The sequence below is a fragment of the Aythya marila genome (genome assembly GCF_965140915.1).
Source record: "Aythya marila genome assembly, chromosome: 10".
In the NCBI taxonomy this organism is placed as follows: domain Eukaryota; kingdom Metazoa; phylum Chordata; class Aves; order Anseriformes; family Anatidae; genus Aythya; species Aythya marila.
In genome coordinates, this window is record NC_139051.1 from 21,903,426 (window position 1) to 21,927,485 (window position 24,060).

Here is a 24,060-nt window from a genome sequence, read left to right on the forward strand (position 1 = left end):
TTTTTTTTTTTTTTTTTACATCTTTCCATCATTTGTTATAACTCAGCAAGACTTTTTCTTGTATCCATACACTAACAGTCCATGATCATATCCATATGGATAATCTGTATCCATACACTAACACTCCGTGTTTTGTGTTACTCCATGAGCGTAAAAAAATACCATATGAAGCCCTAAAATACCCTAAAATGCTTTATGCCCTAAAATGCATATGAAGCCCTAAAAAGCCCTAAAATGCTTTAAATAAGTTAAAAAGCTTATTCATATCATAAACACTGGATTGGTTCCCATTTTTGTTCAGAATGGAAGCGAAACAAGTACAAACAAGGCAACTATATGCACAAAGGCCAGTTTACATGTACAGGGTGAGCCTTAACTGTTTGCTAATAACAAACAGTTTCAATAAATATTGCATCCTCTGACATCAAGATATTCCATTTAGTTAGTGCAAACACTGAAAAATTTATTTCTGCAAAAAAACAGGTAATGGTTTTAAGGCAACTTATAAATAGACACTGAAGTCAACAAATACTGTCCCCTGCTATGACCCTTTTGACCTTGATCTTCATTGCACAGCGAAGTCAGAAAACTACCAAGAGTTTGATCTTCATGAATTATGTAAATCCATTTACATAACAAGTAACACTGTTAATAGCTGGGAAGTTATAATTTCTGACTGGAAGATTTTGTACTTTGTATTTGGTATTGGAAGTTTCTTTACAACTTGAGGCATTTGAAGCCAGTGCCAGATTCTACACCTGATGTTTCTAACACTCTTCATTCTTCTCAGGAATGATACTCAGGCAATATGCTCAAATGACATGGACACTATGAAGCCATAAATATCATCTCAACTTTTATCTATTAGAATGACTTCTTATTGATTAAGAAAAAAAAAAAAAAAAAGTCTCACTATTTCCACAAGGAATATTTGACTTGAGAAGCAAAAGCAAAATGCTTTGAGTTGTTCATTATTACTCACAGCTGGGTTCCTGTGGGAACATTTTTTGCACCAGTGTTGCCATAGCAATTACTATCGAAACCCCTGAATGCAGTGAAGTAAAACCTGTTGAAACTATCATGCCATGAAAGCTCCATTCAAAATATTAATTCAGGACAGAAAATATTCAGTAACCTCTACCAGCAAAACAAAGTTGTTTTCTAGCCTCTAGCACATAAAAACACCAATAGCATGACAGCAATTTCAGCCCAATGTCACTTTATAAGATCATACAGAAAGTTTTCATAATTTTTTTCAAGGAAAGTCTGTCTGTCAGTGTCTGGAAGCAAGAAGGCCTATAACCTTCTTATTTTATCCTATTTAAGGTAATCGATAACAAATCTCATAAATAATGAAAGGATTTAATTGCTTTGCATCTGCCTGAAGTACAATGTCAGGGCAGCAAGACCAAGAATTCACTATTTTTCTTTGCCTAATAATGTGCATTCTCAGCATCTGTTCCAAATGTACGACTGTACTTTGCTACCGACAGAAGACCGAGTCAAACAAAGCTTCAGGCCTATGGCTGCAGGTTACCTGCTTTAAGATGTCCCCCAAAATAAATGCAATGAAAGCACTTAAGGATCAAAAAGTAGTGATGTATGAAAGCTGAAAGCAGAAAAATCTTGTAAGAAACATTACTTGTAAACATTTTAAAGCAAAAATTACTGCCAGTAAGAGAACAGTACTTCTTCTACATTATTTTAAGAACATTTATGCTGTAGGAAAAAAATAAACAGCCCAAATAATTAATGATTTTAATATATCATTATCAACATCACTAAAAATCACACTGCTGATTCTGAACTACCTGTTCTTCCAAAAAATCGTGAACAAACAAACAAAACCACAAAACATTTGTGCTATGTGTTTGTGCGATACACACCAAAACATTCTTACCCAAGCACATTAAAAAAATAAATAAATAAATAAATAAAAAGCTACCACAACTGACATTACCAACTGCAAAGATTCTTAGAAGGCCCAATGAAATAAACAAGTTTATACATGAGATTTTTAAGTTTTTCCACAATAATTTAGGAAACCTTAAGGAATGATAATTTTTGCTCTGGTAACTTATAACAGAAAAATCTTTATTGTAAGTATACCAGAGATTATTATTTGCTTGGAAAGAAAACATTTTTCAGCTATTTGCCCTTGCGTGTATTAGCATATTCTCATCCATATACACTAGTACAGGATCCATTTTTTGCCATGAAAATTCTTAATGATTTGTAACAACTTTATAATATAGTTGAAGATTCACTCTGACATGCAGAAACCACTCACTTTAGACTTGGTAACTGCTGAACATTAGCAACTACACATCATCTCATTCCATATTTTTATCAGGACTTTTTGTTTCAACATGTTCACCATCATTAGGTTTTCTCTGAAGAAATGTATGCTATGCTCTTATGTTAGGGCACATTTATCTGTTGTCTCTTACTGATAGCTAATGTATTCTGGTTTCAAAGAGATATATTAACAGAGTTCAGGAAGTAGACATTGCAGTATTTATAAAAACTGGAAAATTACAAAAGCCAAGGGAACAGTCTCACAGTCTTAACATAGAAAGCACCAGAGCATTAGGACAATATTGCGACTTCCTACAGAAGCTGAAGCAAGACTCATAAGCCACAAGAAAGAAATCAAACATGTTAATTTGATCGATGACTATGGACAATCATTATTTACAGTTTCCTTTATGGTTATAGATACCAGAACTACTGTTGGTAGTCACGAGAATGTGTGGAATAGAAGGTAAACAATCCTACTTTTCTTGAATATATTGATCATTCTGAGTTATTTTATTGTAAAATATGGTCTTGGTGCCAAACTGCTGTATTTTTTCTGATCACTTGTGCTTTATCTTTTGATTAATAAAACAGCATTTTGCTTTCTGTACAGCAACTGTCCAAATGAACAGAAAAAGATACAAAAAAGTTCACTTCATCCAGTACTCTTCCTGCCTCCAAATAGTGGTCTTCTGCATTAAACAATTTAATAGTGCTGCAAAATTCCCCAACAATGTTATTTGTCTGATGACTCTATAAGCACATTTTCCAATTTTGACAATTTCAAACTGAGAAAGAACAGGCATACAGGCATTTGATGAGCTGATCTCTTGGCAAAAGGGGCATAGCAATGAAAACTATATGGAGCTCAGCATAACAAGTCTGATGCTCTAGTTTGTGCTCTTTGCTAAGGATAAAGATTAAGGCTAAGAAGCTGTTTTCTTATTCTTAAGGGGGTAAGGTGATACTGAAAGCGAAGCAGTAGCCTCATCCTATGCATGGCATGCAATTCCATGGCCTGAATCAGAACATAAAGAATACATATAGCTCTGAGCATGCATGACAGCAGAGGCATCTTGTTGCACACAGGCACCACCTCATAGCCACATACACATGCTCAAGAGACTCTACAAGGGGCAGAGCAGATGAAGATTGGCTTCCTGTGAAAGCAGGCCCTGTGGTTTGTCCCACACCCTGCACTCTCTTATGTCCCTCATTGCCTCAGTGAGGCTCTTGCCATGAAGAGGCTGTGGTTACTTCAGAGCAACACATGCACTGTTAGCCTCCTGCCAAAAGAATATGAACTAGCTATGCAGCCTTCCTCACCAGAGCTGTGCTAATTCATGCATCTCACCTCCACCCATACACCATTATGCTAAAACTTGAGTTTATCCTTATTGTCTCTGATGTTCTTTTCTTTTCTTCTTCTTCTTTTTTTTTTTTTTTTTTTTAATTTCTTTTTAAAAATGAAACTGGACAATAGGTAGAAAAGTTACTAGCAAGAGACAGATAGCAAAGTCACATACCATTTCCTGAGGAAACCATGTTCTTTAAAGCACACACATGCACCTTTCTGCACATCTGACTTTTCTAAGTACTTTGAAAAGCGAAGTAACTGGTTTCATGTCTTCCAACTCCTAATCTCACTCACTAATGTCCTACTGAGAAGGGCTAATTAGAAAAAAAAAAAAAAAAAAAAAAGTATAATGATTTTTCCCAAAGTCCATAAAGTCCCATGACTGATCTCAAGAAAGAAATTTTTAAATTACTATCAAGTGAAAAATATTAAACATTAAACCTAAAACACAGAAGAAACATATTAACACTGTCTGATGCAGGTAGAAGACACTTGATACAAAATAAAGTAGTTCAGTTGGAAGGGACCCACAAAGATCAGGTCCAACTGCCCAACCACCCACCTTACTAACCAAAATTTAAAAAATGTTATTAAGGGCTTTATTCAAAAGCCTCATAAAGATTAGCAGAGAATCAGTAAGCTTTAAGATTCTAGTTTTAAATTTGACTGTGGTTTGAAAACAAAATTCAGAAACTATACAGTATTTTCAAACTGTCTTTAGAAGGAATCCTGATCAAAAGTTGCATCTTTGCTCTGCTAGAAAGTATAGAGTTGCAATACACTTATAATGAATAACATCTACTGTTATCAAATGGCACAACAAACAACAAATTGTATTGTAGTGCATTCGAGTTTTAACTAATTGCTAAAATAATATTAAGGCATTAAATTATTACAGAAAATATTTATTGTAAGTATGCTCTGATATCATGAGTGTTGGTCTTTGCACCCAAGTTTACAAGGTCTAACTGACAATATATAGTTAAAAATGAGTGTTATAATAATCTCAGAGAGCATGAGTCACTATGTAAAGAATCTGAAATTCTAGATATTGGCTTTCAAATAAATAGAGGTACATTAAAAAACTTGCTGGGACAAAAAGTATTATTTGTGTCACTAAAACACCTCAAGTAGAAATGGTCAGCAAAGTAATACTCAAGAGCTTTGATGGAACTTGACAACACAAATCCAATTTCTTTACACATGGACACAAGGTTTTTAAAGTCCAAAACAAGCATCTGTCAGTTCTAGAGTCCTTTGTCAATCTTCCTACCCATCCTCTGTGACAATTAGCTCTTTCTTTAGGTAGACTCCATTGCTGAAAGGCTTGAAACAGGACCATGGTAGCAAAAGAAGTGACCATGTCCTATGTCCTGCCATTACTGTTTATAAGAAAAAATGAACAGCATTAACATTCAAGTACGGTGGCCTTCAGGGAGGCTCTAGTGGCATGAAGCTGCCACATTAACAGAGGAATCTAAGATATAGATATTTTGTTTATGGCAACAAACCTACTGTATACAGTTCTGTAAAGTGCAGCATAGAGAGTTGACAGTTATCTTGTTGAAAATAGGCTACTTAGGAGCTGTAAAACGGAAATGAGATGTGGTAGTGATGCTCTACTCTGCATCCTCAGGTTGACAGGAGAGAACTCTGCAAACCACAAACACAGACGAAAAGGATACTGCTGGTCAAAAAAGTCCAGCCTCACATGCATAGCATACATACATAACCTTCAAGGAAGAAAAGAAGAATATCTTGACACAGATACTGAAAAAAACCTACCATAAAACCAAGTACTGTAAGACTATTAAGTCATTCAAACCAAAGGACAAACATTAGTAAATCAAAGAAGTTTGGCTAAGCCTGAACTAAAATTAAAACATTATAAAATTCTTAAATTCACTCATGGTTACCACAGAAAAATAAAAGAATAAATATCTATTCATATACCACTGGTAAATGCATCCCCTTGCTGAGCAAAATATAAGAGCTGTAATGTGACATTAAAATGTAAAATGACAGCTTTCTGTCACTATGCTCTATGATCTTTTCACTGATTATTCTGTGCAACTCCCCTTCCATTTATATACAAAATCCTTACAGCAAGATACAGAAAAATTCAAATTTCCTGGAAAGTCTCCTACTTCAGTAAACTGAAAGCAAAAAGATCCTGAATGGACAGGTATTAAGCAGCCTATCTATCATAACAGAGAATATATATATATATTTTTTTTTTCATATATATATATATATATATATATATATATATATATATATATATATATGAAAATATATAATCTCAATAAATGAGAACCTTGCCTCTAAATTTCTCTCCCCCTGGGTTTAACCATACTGATTAAAGTTGGTGGGTTTTGTTGTTGTTTTGCATATAATCAAAGTGTAAATGATGAATACACATATATATAAAAGATCTTCCAAATATAATGAAATAAAAATCAGCACGAGAAAAAGTTAATGATTTATTTCAAACCTGTCTTAAAATGAATTGCTGGAAAATCAATTAAGTTTTCTATTACAGAGTACCCAACCAGAAAAACATTGGCTTGTGCCAGATGAATTGCAGATTAAAAAAGAAACATGAAAGTGGGAAAATAATTTTTAAATCATCAAATATAAAGTCCGCACAAAATAAATAAATAAATATTATTTAAACTCTGGATTTACCATATGATGTCCAAAAAGTTTTAGATTGCTTTATCTCCCACAAGAATTGTTCGGGAAGATGTTGCAAATCAGGCGTCACAGTCAATTGGCAACATCATTGTAGAAATTTCACCAGATTATATTCAGACAGTTTGAAAGAAAAGAGTTGCAGGGTTTTATTATCATTCTGTTATTTCAGGAATAATAATAATTATTATAAGCAGTTTAGCAAATAGAACTCAATGTTTAAGGATAAACTAGTTTAGCCTTTAAACTTCTGTTATTTTTTCTTCCACTTGTATGGAAATTGGTAGAGCTTTCCCACCATTTTACTTTTCACTACAGAATGCCCCACACCAACACAGCACAGGGGAGAAAGAGGAATGGATTCCCTAATTCAGTGACCAGTCTGGGAAAATGAGGAAATCTGTGGGCAGAAAAAAAAAACATTAACAAATTTGATGTGACAGACAGTTCTGTAATCCAGGGTGCAGTAAATGCATGTCATAATCTCCCATCTGCACTTTGATACAAATTATTGATTTGTAGTTGGTTTACTGTGCTTTCAATTATTGTTTTTAGTTACACAAATAACAGATGTGACCGTGAGGGAAATATGCCTAAATGGGCCCAATTCTGACTCACCAAATCTTTTGTGTTCTGCTGTGGTAATAAATAAAACAATGCAAGGTTTCAGATGTGAATGTGTCTAATGAAACAGCAGCAATTAAATTGTTATTACAGTATATTTAAAAGATTCCCATTTTTAAAAAATTGTAGTGTGATTTATTTTAAATGATCTGATCACATACAGCTTATATTTTGGTGCATGAAATATAAAAACATTATATAGCTTTCAAAAATAAAACCATCTTAATCTTAGTGTTTGGGGGTGGGAGAGAAGACAGCAAGAAAAAAATTGATGGCACCTGCTTTATGATGTAATTTTCCAGGCTAAACAAGCGCCTTATTGAAACAAAACTTCCTCTACACTCATAAGTATAGCAGTAATTGAATCCCCTGTTTTAAATATAGTTTTACTAACCATTTTTTTTTTAAATGAAGACATAACTAAGTGGACAGCTAGTAAAATAGTTAGCTTCCGACCAACACCACAGTGAGTATAACACAGTAGACTGATACAGCAGGAAACAGAGTACCTACATACCTGCCTACAGATCACGTTAACTTCTCTGAATTTTAATTTATGCTTCTTACAATGCTATTTATGTTCAAATTCAGGGGTGGAAAAAGCATGTGTTCTTAGGAAAGTCAGACGCATTCTATTTCCCAATGAATCTATCAGATTATTTTTTTTAAGAAGTCTCCACATTAAAAGGTAAACTTGAAGTCAGTTATTTAAGTACTTAGTGTCAGAAATATCAAATAAATTCTGTCTAGAAAACAGGTGGATTTCACTGCTTCCTATGCATCTCTAAATTCTTACATACAGGCTTTCATACTGCAGAGTGCTGATGATATCCATACATATCCATATATGTATCTGCACATTTACATCTAACAAATATTAGTGGATACTCTAAAATATTTATAAGTAGTTTTCAATACTTACTATTAGTCCAGGTTTTCTTTTCCACATTAGAAGAAACAAATCTACAGATTTATTTGGGAATTTCCTTGTATAGTTTTTAGGCAATGTAATGACACTACATGTCAGAAAAGCTATCTTTTGAATATAAGAGGTTTGCAGATGACCAAAGATATCCAGCTTGAAAGCAGTGTATTCAAATTATTCTCTCTTAAAACTCTTACCTCTAGAAATGTTTAGGACCCACAGGAAAAGCGTAGCAAATTTAACCAATGCATATTCTCCAGCCTTTCTCTCACCCCACAAAAAGGAAAGACTAAGTTACAATCAGCTTTTTGTTTCTGATCGTTTGTTTCCAAATACTACGATATTCAAATGTTCCCATAGAAACATCATCTGTGTTTTCCTTGCAAACTTTATCACCAGCTTCCTCTGCAGAAAGAGAATTAAAGTACATAATCACTTTTGGGAAAATATAGTGATTTTTCTCTGGTGAGATAGAAATTACATTTGTCCACTACAATAGTTTCAGAGGCAGCTTTAAATATCAGGATAGTTAATTATTAAAGATTCTGAGCCATAGTTTCTGAATACTTTGGAATGGTTTCTTTCTTACTGGGATTAACTTCGTATTACAGGTATCTGTAACAAAAATACTAATCCTGGTATGAATGGAAATGTGAGCACAGTGGGGCAGAACAGGTTAATGTAAAAGACAGAGAAAAAGCACCAGAAGATAATGCAGGACTTGAACAACAATTAAAATAGTGGACTATATCGATAAACACTACTATTTGCAAGGTGATCAAATGGATGAACGTACTGTTGCTGTCAGACCTAAAATACTTTCACTCTCATAAAGGTTAAAGTACAAATGACTCATTACTGAAGACCTTGTGATTGACCAACAGAAGTGTAAGCAAGAAGGCTGCAGTGTAACACCGCTGCCATCTCAGTGCTTGCCACTATGTGGGCATGAAACCATGAGGGAATTGCAATTATGAGGGAACAAGTATAAGTGCATAAAATCAACTTGCTTAAAGATATATATATATATATATATATATATCTTTGTGGAAGAAGATGTGGAAGAAGATGTGGAAGAAGATGTGGAAGAAGATGTGGAAGAAGATGTGGAAGAAGATGTGGAAGAAGATGTGGAAGAAGATGTGGAAGAAGATGTGGAAGAAGATGTGGAAGAAGATGTGGAAGAAGATGTGGAAGAAGATGTGGAAGAAGATGTGGAAGAAGATGTGGAAGAAGATGTGGAAGAAGATGTGGAAGAAGATGTGGAAGAAGATGTGGAAGAAGATGTGGAAGAAGATGTGGAAGAAGATGTGGAAGAAGATGTGGAAGAAGATGTGGAAGAAGATGTGGAAGAAGATGTGGAAGAAGATGTGGAAGATATCTTTAAGCAAGTTGATTTTATTATTTTTTGATATTATTATTATTTTTTTTTAACACATATCTCATTCCCCTTTGATAAGATTTCACACTTTTGTATTACCGCAGTACAGGAAATGCTATGTGTTTCTTTTTACTTAAACTGAAGTTTACAATGATATGCCTAACTGCTGATGTCAGATTTAGTGAAAACTGGAAGTAGTAACTCAGTGTTTTGCTTGAGCCACTATCTCTAATAACCATGGCCTTTCATTTATAATGTGATTCACAAAAGAAGCTTTGATGAACAAAATACTCTCCTTATCAATTATCAATATTATTCAAATATCTCCTTGAAACAAAATGAAAACGTTGCACCATTAAATGCAAAATGAAATTATCCAGTTAACACATAGAATCACTCTAGTCTCACATAGTCCAGAAAGCTACCTGTTTGTTCCAATACCTGATTCCATGTAGAAAACATTAGTTTACAAATAAAACGTGCTTCTCATTCACCCATTTCTGTTCTCCAGCAACACCCACCAAATGTCACTTTGTTAACAAAATGAAGCTTTATTAACAAAATGAAGCATAGATGCAAATGATAATTAAACAACCCCTCTGCTGTCATCAGCTGGGTCAGGATTACAATGGCCTGCTATCAGATGGGAAATAAATGACAAGGAGGTGAAATTCTTGTATCAGAGTACAGAGATTCTGAGATCTAACAGTCTAGAAACTTTATGGAAGACAGCTTCAGGTATACGGATCAGATTATTAAGAAGCTTTTTGTCCTTCACCTGCAAGACCAACTCTTTAAAATCACAATTTTGTTAAAACAGAATCCAACAAAAATTGCTTAAGATTCGAGTATCACATCATCAGATATTTAATTTGGCCTTAGTTAAACATCTTTGGGAGATAAATGGAAATTAAGGGCATTAAGTCAACCTAAAAAAAAAAAATCACAGTTTTCATCACTGTTAATTTGCTATTTCCACAAGCTATTTTTAACATTATTGGAACGTTATGAAGGAGAGAGGAGGAAATCTTCTTTACTTTCCTTAACATGCTTCACATTTTGCAAAAAGTTTTATTACTTCTGGAATTGTTTGTTGTTGTTGTTGTTGTTTCTCCCCACATTGTATTAGAGAAAGAAAATAAAGTGCAGGAAAATGTCGTGTAAATGAGACAACCTTTGATAGCATGAAAAAAAAAAAAAAACTGATGACAAATTTCATCTGTTATAAACTACACAAACTGATTTATTCTACATTTGCAAGACTGCAAAATTTCTGATCTGCTATAATCACAACTTCAACTTGCAGATGACCAAAACATTGGTCAGAGATGCTGAGGCTTCCCTTCCACGGTGATATTTATTATAGACATTGGCGATCCAAGCCTAACCACCATGCCTGTGTTATGCCTCAACCTGTCAGCAAGCATTTCTCTCACCCACAGATGGTAGTGGGGAAATCTTAACATGTCAAAAAATGAGGAATTCTGGTTCTTTAAGTCATACAGATTTGCCTTCACAAGTTTCAGTGATTATCGTACCAATTGAAAGGGTGACGAACAAAAAAGTTAAAAGTGACACTCTTTTTTATTAAATAGTTTTTCTAGATTTTATCAATACACCCCTTCAGTAAGTCATGCAGAAACTTCTAGTAATAGATAGACTGATAGATTTTTTTACTCCTTTCCTAAATTCAAGTAACCAAACCTACAGTTTTTCAACACTCTTCAGCTTTTAAAACTAAATATATCTCACTCTCTTGATGCACTCTTTGTGAACATTCCATTTAGTCGTATGTCAGAATATAAAAGCAATGTCACTAGTCACTAATATGCATTTATAAACAAAATACCACTGAGGGCAACCTACAGACTTTACCCAATTAAAGGTGCTACGGTGCTACCTTTAATTGGGTAAAAATTTCTTGACTTGGAATTGGAACAAATTTGGGATTTCAGAAACATTTGTTCTAACTCCCTCAGCTAACAGCTATAATAAAAAATGGAGACATATCTATGAAAATGCAGGTAGAATATAATAAAATAATAACTGAGCACATAGCAAGTGTTTCACATGATATAATACAGACAGACATGATTTGAAATGTGACTTAGAGACAATATAACCACATGTACAAAATACAGATGACAGTTTTCTCCAAGAGTCTGGGGAGTGATCATCTATCACCAAGAAAAAAAGAAAAGAAGAAATAAAGCTCTTGGAAAACAAACAACAACACACCACTAATTGCCTACAAACAACAGCTTTAGCCATAACACAGTAGGACTGCATTTGAAACAATCTATAACTGCTTCACCTCACCTCTACTTTTCTCTCTTTATCCAGTCCCAGAATAAAGCTGCTGGGGGGGATGGGGAGGGGAGTGGAGAATCACAAACCACAGGGACACCAGTGAGTTCCCAACACAGAGCACTACTTGTTCCTCTGCCTGATGTTGGAAACAGCCCCTCTCCTCAATTTCAGATCAAGCCTGCCATCTTGTGGGAGTCATATTCAGGTCAGCATGCACGCTGAACTCTTCCTTTCTTAAGGCAGCAGTCAAGATTTTTTGAACCCATCCAGGATGACGAAATAAAATCCAGAACATGTTTTTTTAAGACATGATGACTAAATACATGCTTAAACTTGTATTTGCCTCTGGTAAATATTTTTTTCTGTTACAAAGCCCATTTCATGTTTGCATGAAACTTAAGTCAGCAGTTGGCAACTACTCTTACTTTAACCATTTCAACACTTCTCATCTCTCACCATTTCTGGGTGTGCTACAGAAGATGATATGAGTCATCCTCTTCATGTTTTCTGTTGCTCTCCTGGATCTTCACCCACTTCATTTAAGGGACTAGCTCTCAGGCTGCAAGTCCCAGTGTGAGAGATTCCTTCATAACAATTTTCAATTGTTGTATTAATCCTTTTATGGGAAGAGAAGTACATTAAATAAACTAGAAAAATTAGTTTAGAATGCAGTAATTTAAAATATATATCTATTACTAAAATCACCCAAATCTATTTTAGAAACATATATCTGCTTTATTAAAATAGCCTGGTATAATTGTTAGGTTATGCTAACTATCCCAAATATTCTTAAACTTTCCAAGAAGAGTATTTCCTGTCTTCACACTGAGATGTTACTAGAAATCAGCTAATTCAGGGCCTCTCGAAATAAAATTAATTTTGACTACCTAAAGCGCTAACCTGCAATTTATGGGACTTCCTTTTTGCAAACACTGTAACCTTGTATTCTCCAAACACGTATGTGCCTCTTGTAATCACAACCATCTGCAGCTCAACTGCACTTGACTAGAGCCATTTTAATTCAGTTCTTCAGGATGACTCACTTTTACCGAGGAACAAAGAAATAGAAGGAACAGTGAAAGTTGTTAAACTAGTTTCTGTTCCTCACTAATTCCAGACACATAACTCTTACTCCATCAGTTAGCAGCTGGCAAAAGCTGCAATAGAATTATTATGATTTATGTAATGAAACCTTACTTCCCACACAAGCTACAAGACAGCTTGAGTACTTGTCTTTCTGTGAGCTACAGTATGCAATAATTTAGCTACACTATTCTGATCCTCTTTAGGGAAGAAGTGTGATGTGATTGAAACCACATGCATTAAGGTCAGTGCCTACCATGAGGTATTTACATGCTACCTCATCACGAAAATTCAGATTTTTGTCTGCTCACCAGTGTCTTCCTATCTTACTGTTACATTGCAAGTTATAAACACCTCAGTTCCAGCATCTTTTAAAATCTCAGTTGACCCTTCTTTCTATTTTACTTTAGAACAGCAGGTGAATTTTTAAGTATTATGCTTCAATTTCAGTTTCCACAATACCTCAGAATAACTTTTTTGCTATATCAAATAGCTTCCAAATTTTAAAGCTCAGATAAAACAAAATCATCAGACATTAACATGTTCCTGGAGTGATCTGATACCTAGCCACTGGGCAGAACAACACTGTAGAACCATTTTTCCTTATTAGATAAAATCACATTAAAAGCTATCTGTGTAATTGTAAACCTGGTGGGTCCTAAATAAATCAATGACTAAAACTAGGCTGAGCTCAGCACCAGCTGTTAAGAACCTAGTGTTACAGAAGTGAGAAAGAAAGTGCTTCACAACTGAGCTCAAGCACAGAATGACAAACCACTATGGATAGAGTGGACTACACTGCAATGAAATGCTATGTAAATATCTACCTTACTTTCCCCTCCTCTCACCCTGCACACTTTTCTATTTTAAATACTAACTTGTACTTGTCTTTTTACCACCCAGTATTTCCTTTATTATATTCCTTTATAGAAATGGCCACCCTCCTAAAGAAAATGTGCTGTTTGAATTAGGGTGATTAAATTCTCAGCCTTCAGCACTCTGTTCTTCTTCTCAGTGAAAAAGGCTTTTAAATTTTGTTCTTAAAAGCTTGTCTTAAAAATTCGCTCATGAGTTAATTCTACAGAGAATTAGTGCCAGTAAAGTCAACAGAACTGTACGCTGTTCACACTATTAAACAAACTGGGTGTTTTTGCTATATGAAGCTTAGCTTTTCCTTGACACATTGTATACAATACTTAAAAATTGACAACAGCGATTTAGTTCTAAGAAGAAAAATGTCTTTAAAGTAGGCCTACATCATTCTTAAGCCGGCTTTATAAATTCTTATGGATGGACTCATATTGCTCCACTGAAGTGAAACGCAGATAATGAGCCCAATCTGAATCACCACATGAGCCTACCTCCTTTTGACCACACAGCTAGAAACTGCATGTATGTTTTTGAAGCTGGAAACATTTTTCACTCTTTTAAAATAGTAATGTTCACCTATTAAGCTCTTACAAATCCTAGAAAACAAGCATGCCAGATACTTTATCCAGTTATGAAACAGCACAAAAAATAAAGATCAGAAGAATATCTTTATTTGCTGAGCTAATGTTTTTTTAATAATGAATAATTATCTACAGAATATAAGTATGAAATTTAGTCACTTTAATTGAGATTACTCTTTCTATACATATTTTGTAACTCTGTTGACCATCTATTTTAGGATAAAACCCATCAGCTTTGGCAAGGAAGTCCTAGTAAAATGAGCAAACCCCACAAGTCCCCAATTCCTTGATCAGTATGTGCCCTACCCCATACTTACTGCAGTTTCACCCTCTGAGTTGTGCCAAACAGCTAATTGTAGAGCTGCGGTACACGAATTTACTGAAATAAAAATTGACTTTCCCAAAACAAGATCTATGTTAACCAAAATTGTTTTCATTTAATTCACAGAGCAGCTCACTATGCTATTGGCACAACAGCAGTGATGGCTAACAACGTCAGGAAGAGGAACGAGCAAATGAGAGGCTTAAATCAGCTTCACCACAAAAGCCAGATATTGCAAAGCCTCATACCCTGATGTTTTCCTCCTTTAAAAGAGAAATAAATATTTCTGATGTTTCACTGAACTATTTCCTGTGGCTGTTTTACAGTTTTCTATTTGCTTTTCTAAGGTCCTGAATAAAATAAAAATAAATAAAAAATAAAAATAAAAATCACAACAGTAAAAGTAACAACTTTGCTTCTAATTATTTTCCACACATACCACATCCCTTGCCTAGGGAAAGGGACAGCCAAGCCCTCTTGTCAGCAAAGCCACATGTCAGAGGCAGTTTTTAAAGAGACTTGCTCTAAAAATGATGGTGATTGTCATAGAAATAGGAGTGTGCTACAAACTCAGTAAGCAATATGGAAGAGGGTTTAGAAAAGAAAAAACAAGGCATCCCAAATTTAATGATGGGAGAGATCCAGAACCCCAAATTTCAATTAGTTTTAAACAGCTGAAATAGTTCCTGACTTAATTTTGCTCAAAAAGCCAGCAAGATTTCTTCCAGCCTTGAGGAAGCACATCGTAAATCCACACAATAACAAAAACTAGAAGATTTCCAATTACCCTGCACATTTTTTTTTGAAAACAACATGTCATCCAGCTATTTTCATACTAAGCGCAGATTAAAGGGAGCAAGTGGGAACTGTGTCATTATCTTTAGTTCCTTTCTTGCAATTCTCAACATTAAGAAACTGAGAATCTGCCACATCAGTAGCATCTAAAATTTCAAGGCTCTCAGTCCTTCAGTTGCTCAAGTATTGCTCCATACTGGCTTAGATAATAAATGGTCATAACATCAACAGTATCAGCTGAATTTTTCAGTATTTCTGCTTATCAATAACAGCTGAATTTGGCTTATGCATGGACTTTGCTGTGGTGCCCTCTAGTTATCAGACATTTACAGCAGTCACGTTATTCCTACTAACAGCATGTTTTGCTGCTATAATCTTGGTTACATGTGCTGGGGGGGAAGAAAGCCATAGAACCAAATGAAGCATTGCCAGTTTGAGAATTCAAGGACCTTTATCTTGCAGAGGTACCAAACTAAGCAGATACAACACCAATGAAACAGAGCAGCAGATTTTGTAAATGCCTATGCAATATAGGAGGGGAGAAAGATCCTCACAAAAATAACCAGGATAATTTAAGGTGTCATTACCACTTACTCTCATGAAGTTTTCATCTGCCATAATATAACATCAGCCTTGATAGTTCAAACTACTGTTAAAAGCTGTTTTAGTTAACCTAGGTGACTTTGAAACAAAGCAGATAAAGAATATTTCCACCCCTTGTTCTCCCAACTCTTTTGTACTTGGCACTGATAATGGCAGAAAAGTACCCAACTTACACTGATAAAAGTGGAGCCTTGCAGTCCTTTTGCAATCAAAGTGCACTATTTCTGCTCAATAACAGCCTAATCCAAAATTATGGAGAAACAGAAAAATGACTTTCATCTTCCTTCAAACAAAAGCAAGCAACTGAACCATTGAGGATACCAATCCATACCAACTGATGGAAAAAAAAAAAAGTCCAGGCTGTTCTACAGACTACCCCCTCTACCCAGTATCAGCCATAACTAAACACTGTTCTGGAGTCAGCTGTAGGTAGCATTTTCACAAACCAGTTTTGTGGTTCAGCTTTATGCCAACAAACTGCATCTAGGCAGCTGTAAATGCAAGAGATTCTGCAACACATCTATTATAAGTTAAAGTTAAAAAGCAAGAACCTGCTAGGTAAGTTCTAAGTAAGTTTCTTTGCTTGTGTTTATCTAAAGCTGAAAAAAAAAATGAGAGTTGAAAATTCTAACTTTTGTAATCCTACAATTGACACAGGAGAAAAGCATCAAGGATTACAATGAGGTGCTGAAGTGACAAAAAGTAACAAGTCAGCAGCCATGCTAAGGAAAACTGTATTGTCTGGAATACGGACAAGAATTCCCACTGCCAGTAGGAAAGACCAGAAGGCAGGACCCAGCCACCCAGAAGCTGGAAAAAAAAAGATGATAACCCTGTGGGATTGTTGGAAGAAAGAGGCTAGACTCAATTTAAATTCCTATTTACAAGTGATCGTTTACTGGCTATTATAGAGAAAGGAGAAGTACAACTGGAAAGCATTTTGAGCCAAAACTTCAGTAGAAGCAAGAACATGGGAGTGACCAGAAAGTGGAAAGTGCTCCCATTTGCTTCACACCTCTAACAGCAGTAGGCTGGGCAAGGCCTGGGCAAGTTTTGACCTCTGAGGGTCAAAACTACTCTTCTTCATCAAGAAGAAACGCAGAACTTCCTTCCCATGCTCCCAAAGATGAGCTACTTGTCTCATAACAACAATTCAGCTAAACCCATAGAAACGCACTGAAAACCAATATAAGGATGCCTAGACAGTATTTTACTGAGGTAACTATTCAACTGCGTAACAGAAGTTACACAGCTTGACATACATACTGTGATATGTGGAGTAATAATTCATGTCAAGAAGATGGTTTATATTAATAAAGAAGGGGGGAGATGTGAGAGTGTGGCCATGGGGGTCAACAAGCCCCATGGTTGGTGATAACATCAGACTGTTAATGATGAGGCCATCAGGAATGTAAAGAGTTTAGAGGGAACAAAGAAGGGTGATTGAGAATCCATGCAGTCGCCCTGCAGTCTCTGGTTGCTTGTTCTCCAGCTCTTAAGGCATGGAAGTTTCTGGGTGTTCTGGGCTGTTGGCGGGCAAAGTTGTTTGACCAACGAAAAATTGTTTTTGAAAAGGACTGCTGTGGGGTGAAGGGTATAAGAGGGGAGCCTGTCCTTAAGATGAAAAAAAGGCAACACGATATAATGAAGTTATGTCATCAATAAAGTAGTAGGAAAAAGGAATTAATAGGGACCGGCAGAATGAAGACCAGGACGGGAACAGACACATTGATCACCTCACGAAGATAGGTTCGGCCAGACTCAGCAAACTGCTCAGAGAAGCTTGTACAGAAAGTCGCTGGAAATAGGCGCACTGGAGCTGGAGAGAAGCAGACCCACGCACACAACTGCCCCTCACTGGTAAGCAGTTGCGCATTATGGGGAATCATACATCCTTAGGAACAAAGACTGTCCTGGTAACCTTACAGTTTATTCTCCTTATTAACAATCAGACAGCTTATGATCCTGAAATATGGGACCAAACTGAGGTCAAGGTGTGGGACTCTGCAGCTAAAAACAACAAGGTTGCAGTGGGATTGCTCGGCACCTGGTGAGCAATCTCTGAGGCCTTAAAGAGCCATGTGGGGCCACAGTCAGAAACGTGTGGTTTGCCAGATAGCGAGGGAGCTGTGGGCTCGTTTACTGATCCGACTGCTACGCCATGGGCCCCTCTGCTGCTACTGCCATCGAAGGCTTTTGCTGTTACGCCCTCTGATGACCTGGACGTGCCTTTTGACCCAGGCCTATTAGCCTTGAAAAGGAGATGGATATGCTTTTCTTTGATCTGGGAAGAACAGGATACATAAGGCCTGAAGACCGAGTTGCTTGACAACTTGAAGCGAGACATATTGTTCAAAAGGAATGGAAAATGGAGACTGTTGTTTGTAATCAAGAAAAGGAATGGAAAATGGAGACTGATAAGTCATGGAACTTAAAGGATTGTCTGTTACCTTTCCTGATTGTACGTATGTATAGGCATACTCGGGCTTAGTATGTGAAAGCAATGTTCTGTATATTTAGAATGTTTGATGTTCGTGTGTGCATGTTGGTGGAGCATAGACTCCCTGCACATCCAGCGCTGTTTACTTGCCTTTTATACCTTTTATAAATATTTGTTTTATAAATATTACAAAATTCAGATTGAGTTGAGACCTCATTTATAACACTGATCATTTCCTAGGCTAGAAAAATGAGTGTAATTTAGCTTTTTGTCCATGTAGGTCTCTCTCTCTCTCTTTTTTTTTTTTTTTCCCCTGCAGCATGAATTTATTTCTTTTTCTACATGGTATATAAGCAATGCAACAAAATCCTGGCTAAACCCTAGTGAACAACAGCAAGCAAGATCAGCAGAGTCTCAATAAAGGATCCCCACTAACACAGCTGAAATGCCTCAGTGCCTTCCCAACACCCAGTTCCCTTCATGCTAACACCAAACAAGGTGCTAAAAATCACATGGTCAGAGACAGTTTTCACAAAAAAATTGTCCCGAAGTATAAGAATTTGCCTCAGCTATGACTGAACTTCACTTCCACTGAACTGCATTTCTTTTTCCTGCAGTATAAAGTCTTTTTTTATAATAAGTAGAAACTACTGACTTTTTAATGTCTCCTACGGCACAAATCTCAGGAAACCACAAGCCTGACTTCTCAACTGTACAGCACTTTGAAGGCTACTAGTAATAGCACAGCACAAGCATAGCAGAAGCATTGAGAGATTAAGACATTTGCTGTAAGTGAAAGATTCCATGAGTACAACTGGTGTACTGTTGAAGTGAACAGAGTTTTTCCATTTCCCATCCCCCATGACACTACAGCCCCATGGTCATCTGCTAAAAACTCAAAAACAGAATAAAAACTTCCTTTCTCATTCTCATTCTATTTAAATAATGCAAATTAATATAAATATTTCCAACATAAACAACTCTTGTACTTCTTAAAAAAAATAAAATAAAAAATAAGTCTCTCAATATAGCTGTCTACTAACCTCACAGAAAATTAGAAGTAAAGCTTCCTTACCAAACTTTTTCTTCCTCCATTCCTCCCCTGGCACACTGGTTTATTATTGCAGGACTATTCATGGTAAGTGCTGAGCTTTCAGAATTCATCTTTTTTCTAAAAAGGAAAAACAACAACAAAAACATTAAGACCATAATATAAGTGAAAAACATATGTTTACTAATTCACTAGGAAACCCACATTTTAAGGCAAGCACTTTTAAGACCAAATACAGTACATTTTACTCACTTAAGTAAATCTCCTAAATCAATGGGATTAATTGGATAAATACACTGTGAGAAGGATTTGGCAGTTTTGTGGACCTGCTAGCCTTGCCAAACTCAACACTGATTGTCTTTTGTTTACTCTTCTGAATAGGTGCCAGAAGAGTTGATGTCAGCAAGCCCCCATCCAGGGCTATGCATAGTGTCAGTTATGTTAATTCAGAGCAGCAGTCAGGGCTAGTGTTGCTGTGGAAGGATCCACAGAACACTAGAGAGAAAATTTGGATTTCTGATATTTAAAGATCTTTTCAGCATATTTTAATAACTTACAACCTATATTCTAGTAATTTAAGATCATACTTCACTGATTTGCAGAAAAACACAATTCACTCATGGCTGAAGTCATTCTCATAAACAGCACAGACAGCGCAGTCCTGGCAATAGCAATCCCCAGGCTATAGTGCTTCTAAAAGGTCTGTATGGCCAAACATGCTTCCAGCAAACGACTCTCATGTTAAGAACAAACCAGATCTCTAGATAAAGCAAGTTAATTTCACATTGAAACACTGCTAACATGAAACGTCTTACACTTTTTTTTTTTTTTAATTTTACTTTTAAAACAAACAAAACAAACAACCAGATCAAAAGCAATCTTCCTGATCTTGAGATTCCTAATTTGACTTCACACCTGGTTTCTATTATGAGCAACCCAAAAACTCAATGCATTACCAGAAAACAGGCCCACCTCTATACTAATCTACTAGAACATAACCAGAAAAGAGGCTATGCTTGATAAGATAATAACCCCTCACTTTTCGCAGGAAGGTATAAAGAAACATTGAGGAGCTGTTTAAAGCTTTGCAGAACCAGGGTCATGGTCAGCCCTGAGAGCCGTGGGCAGTTGGAGCCGACCGCAAGGCCTGCAGCCCGTCACTGGTGGGCAGGTGAGGCCCAGCTTCACAAAACAACTCCTGTGAAGAGAATGCCAACCTTGGATCCAAAATCATGGCCAAACAGGGCTGTATAAGTAGCCCTAAGCAAGCATGTTCCTCAGAAAGAAGTCCCAAAAAGCAGCAAATTCAGCCCTGACAGGACTCTGTGTCCTCTTTTTACCTCCCTTTCGCAGGCAGCACTACCACTCTGGGGAAAAACAAATGGACTTAAAAGACAGCAGCTCCAGTTTGCATTTTTTACATCCCTTGTACTAAAAAGGGATATAAATTCTGCACAGGCAGTTTCTGGGCAAATTTGCTTCCTGAGATCTTGTTTCAAAGATTGGAAAACCATTCTGAAAGTGAAGACAATGAAAGCCTTGCCTCTGCGAGGGCAAGAACAGAGCCTGGTAGCCACTGACCTCATCTTGATTCAGAGCCTGACCTCAAATTCACTCCTTATTCTGCAGTTGGATCACTGAGATGAACTCAAAAAAAAAAAAAAAAAAAAAAAAAAAAAAAAAAAAAAAAAAAGGAGTAATTCTAGAAGTGGCTCAGCAGCAGGTGTTGAATTTTAAATTTTTAAATTATTACTTTCCTCTTCAGTGTGCAGTAATGCAGGAGGAGGGGAGATGTTTTTACAGATATTTTGAAGGAACAATGAAGGAGTCAAGGAGTCCAGACACCTTCTGCAAAGTCCCCTGTTTCAGGGAACAATTTCTCAACAAGGCAAATTACAGCCAATTTCTGCTCTACCTTGGGAAAGCCCAGATGTTTCAGTGATCACAGCAGTTGCACAAGCACCTCCTCTTACAGTCACTTAAACTACTAGGATTGAAGGTTCAAAGGAAAGTTAAAAGTAGCCTCTTAATTCACAAAGTTGCAACCCAAAAGAATGAAGTTACAAAACCACGAGTTTGCCATTCCAGAAGAAAAACAATAAGTAAATCTACTGTTTGCTTATGAACTAGTACTGTACTGTTAGAGTACAGATTGTTTAACCTATGAATAAAAAAGTATTCATCACTCTCCTCCCCACCTGAAGAAACATGAAGAAAACACTCCAGACAGAATTGCACTAAGAATCCTATGCTGAAACTAGAGCAACAGCAGAGGACAGAAAAAATGATACCAGTTACCATGTTACAAAGTTTTCCTCTGAACAATTGATAATAAGGGCTGATGCTTACCTAACAGAAAATAAATGACACATGGCATAAACCCAGTTTCTCTTCTCTTATGTTCCACAAAGAAAATGAGCTGAAGTAATATAGAGCTGAATACACCTTGTCAAACTGCTCAGCTCCCTCATGTTCCCAGTCTAGTCTCTGAAATTATCACTAACATCGTACTCCTTCACGCCCACAGCCTCGGGGTCTTACAAAAATCTGCATCTGGTGTTTTCTGTAACATACGAGGAGGGCAGCAAGAGGCCAGCATCTATTCATTTGAATAGCAAGGTATTATCCACCAACATCAGAGAGATACCTATATGCTGGATAAAACAGTGGGCTTTCTGACAAACTGGATACTGTGAGTCATACACAGCTCCTGCTCTTACAGCCTCCACTGCTCAGATTCCAGTAGTAGGATAGGTTGGCCAAGGCACCCAATGAAGTGCTACCCAAACATGCTCCTCACTTAAACACACGGAGGAGGTGGGCGTAGCAGCCAACCCATACAGCAACAGTCAAACATCCTTCCTCAGCTGGCACTAACATAAGTGGGGATGGGATCCTCCAGTATGCCTGGCCCTCTCCCAGCCCTGCGCTGTGGCAGCATGCTTCTGCAAGATGGGAGCAGGTATCACAAAGCATCCCTTCAACTTCCCACCCACCAACACCAAAGAACAAGCAATGCTCCTGCAACGCCCACCATGTAACCCCTGCCTGCTGTAGTACAAACTCCCAGCATCTTGAATGACTTCTGTCTGTTCAGCTTTCCAATCCTACCGTTCTGAGATGGAAGGGCTTCTCACAGCCTTGGGATCAAGCACTTGCTCACGCTGCTACCAGGGCATGACTCCCACTCCTGAGGCTGGCCAGCAGTGAGTCAGACAAGCTTCTGGAAAACCATCAGGGATACTCCAGTCAGCCTATTCCCAAAGACAGGTCTACGCAGGTCCTAGAGTGCTCTTTACTAGGAGAGACAGGTAATTAAACAGCTGATACACACATCACTGACAAGTTTTATGGCCTTGTCAAAATACCAGAAGATTCTTAGCTTCTAAACAACAAATGGAAAATTGGTATCTATCTACAATTTCCAAGGCCATGGATATCAAATATCATCACTTCTTCTCTTACTTAGAAATAATTTTTATGAGAAATTCTCAGCCTGCAGATTCTATCCCGACTCACTGTTGTGCCACAAACAGTTCATCGGCTCTTCCTTCAGAATAAATAACTATTTCTAAAATAAAAACTTTTGTATTTTAGGATGGAGAGAAGGATACATTTCTTCAAGCACTAAGAATATCTAAAGTGAACCAAGCAAAATTAAAGATAAAACTGGCAAAATACAACTTTGTTTGGAATATGCTGGTTTATTTTTCAGCCAGAGTATAAAAACTATGTCCAAAAATGAACATCCAGTAATAGCAACATCTTAAAAAATTAAACACAACTCAAGAAACAAAGGAACAAAGTTAAGGAAAAAAAAAAAAAAAAAGACTATTCACAGGTGCTTCATTCTATATCACCATCCAACTCTTGTTTGGACTTGAACTTCATGACATAGGCACTATACATGATGAAACTTGAAGGAGGAAAATAAATCTATAATCTTTTTTCTTAATAACTGGAAGGCAGATGCCAAGGCAAGTCAGTAAATATCAGCTTAAGAGACTGCTTAAAACATATTCTGTTCCTTACCCTCTGTTTGCATACTGAGCCTTGACTGTTCTAGATAAGATGCACACACTCGAATTAGGTGTTGCCCTAGAGATCATGCTCTGCTTTCACAGGAAGAAGTGGGCAAAAGGCAGTTCCAGGACAAAAACACAGGAAAACAATGTCAAAGACTTTATTTATAGCGGCTATGTTTAACACTACAGTCACTGTCTTTTTGAGGCAACATCCTTGAAGAAACATCCATGCTGCGTTTGAAGAGACATCAGAAATTTCACAGAATCACAGAATTATCTAGGTTGGAAGAGACCTCAAGATCATCAAGTCCAACCTCTGACCTACCACTAACCAGTACTCCACTAAACCATATCGCTAAGTTCAACATCTAAACGTCTTTTAAAGACCTCCAGGGATGGGGACTCAACCGCTTCCCTGGGCAGCCCATTCCAATGCCTATCAACCCTCTCAGTAAAGAAGTTCTTCCTAATATCCAACCTAAAACACCCGTGGTGCAACTTTAGCCTCATCCTGTCACCAGGCACATGGGAGAATAGTCCAACCCCCACCTCGCTACAGCCTCCTTTAATGTACTTAGAGAGAGCGATAAGGTCGACCCTGAGCCTCCTTTTCTCCAGGCTGAACAAACCCAGCTCCCTCAGCCGCTCCTCATAGGACCCCTCACCAGCTTTGTTGCCCTTCTCTGGACTCGCTCGAGCAC

General features: G+C 36.9%; 1 protein-coding gene across 2 annotated transcripts in view; it reads right to left on the reverse strand.

Moving 5' to 3' along the window:
* ARHGEF3 (Rho guanine nucleotide exchange factor 3) overlaps positions 1-24,060 on the reverse strand; it is a 133,408-nt gene that overhangs the window by 100,500 nt on the left and 8,848 nt on the right. The window contains exons 2-3 of one of the 2 annotated variants that reach the window (XM_082767831.1): positions 22,446-22,557; positions 19,359-19,454 (exon numbers count right to left, since the gene is read on the reverse strand). In XM_082767831.1, the coding sequence (XP_082623957.1) occupies positions 19,359-19,447 (89 nt within the window). In that variant the 5' untranslated portion in view covers positions 19,448-19,454; positions 22,446-22,557. The remainder of the gene's footprint in view (positions 1-19,358; positions 19,455-22,445; positions 22,558-24,060) is intronic. The other variant, XM_082767832.1, reaches the window with a different exon arrangement.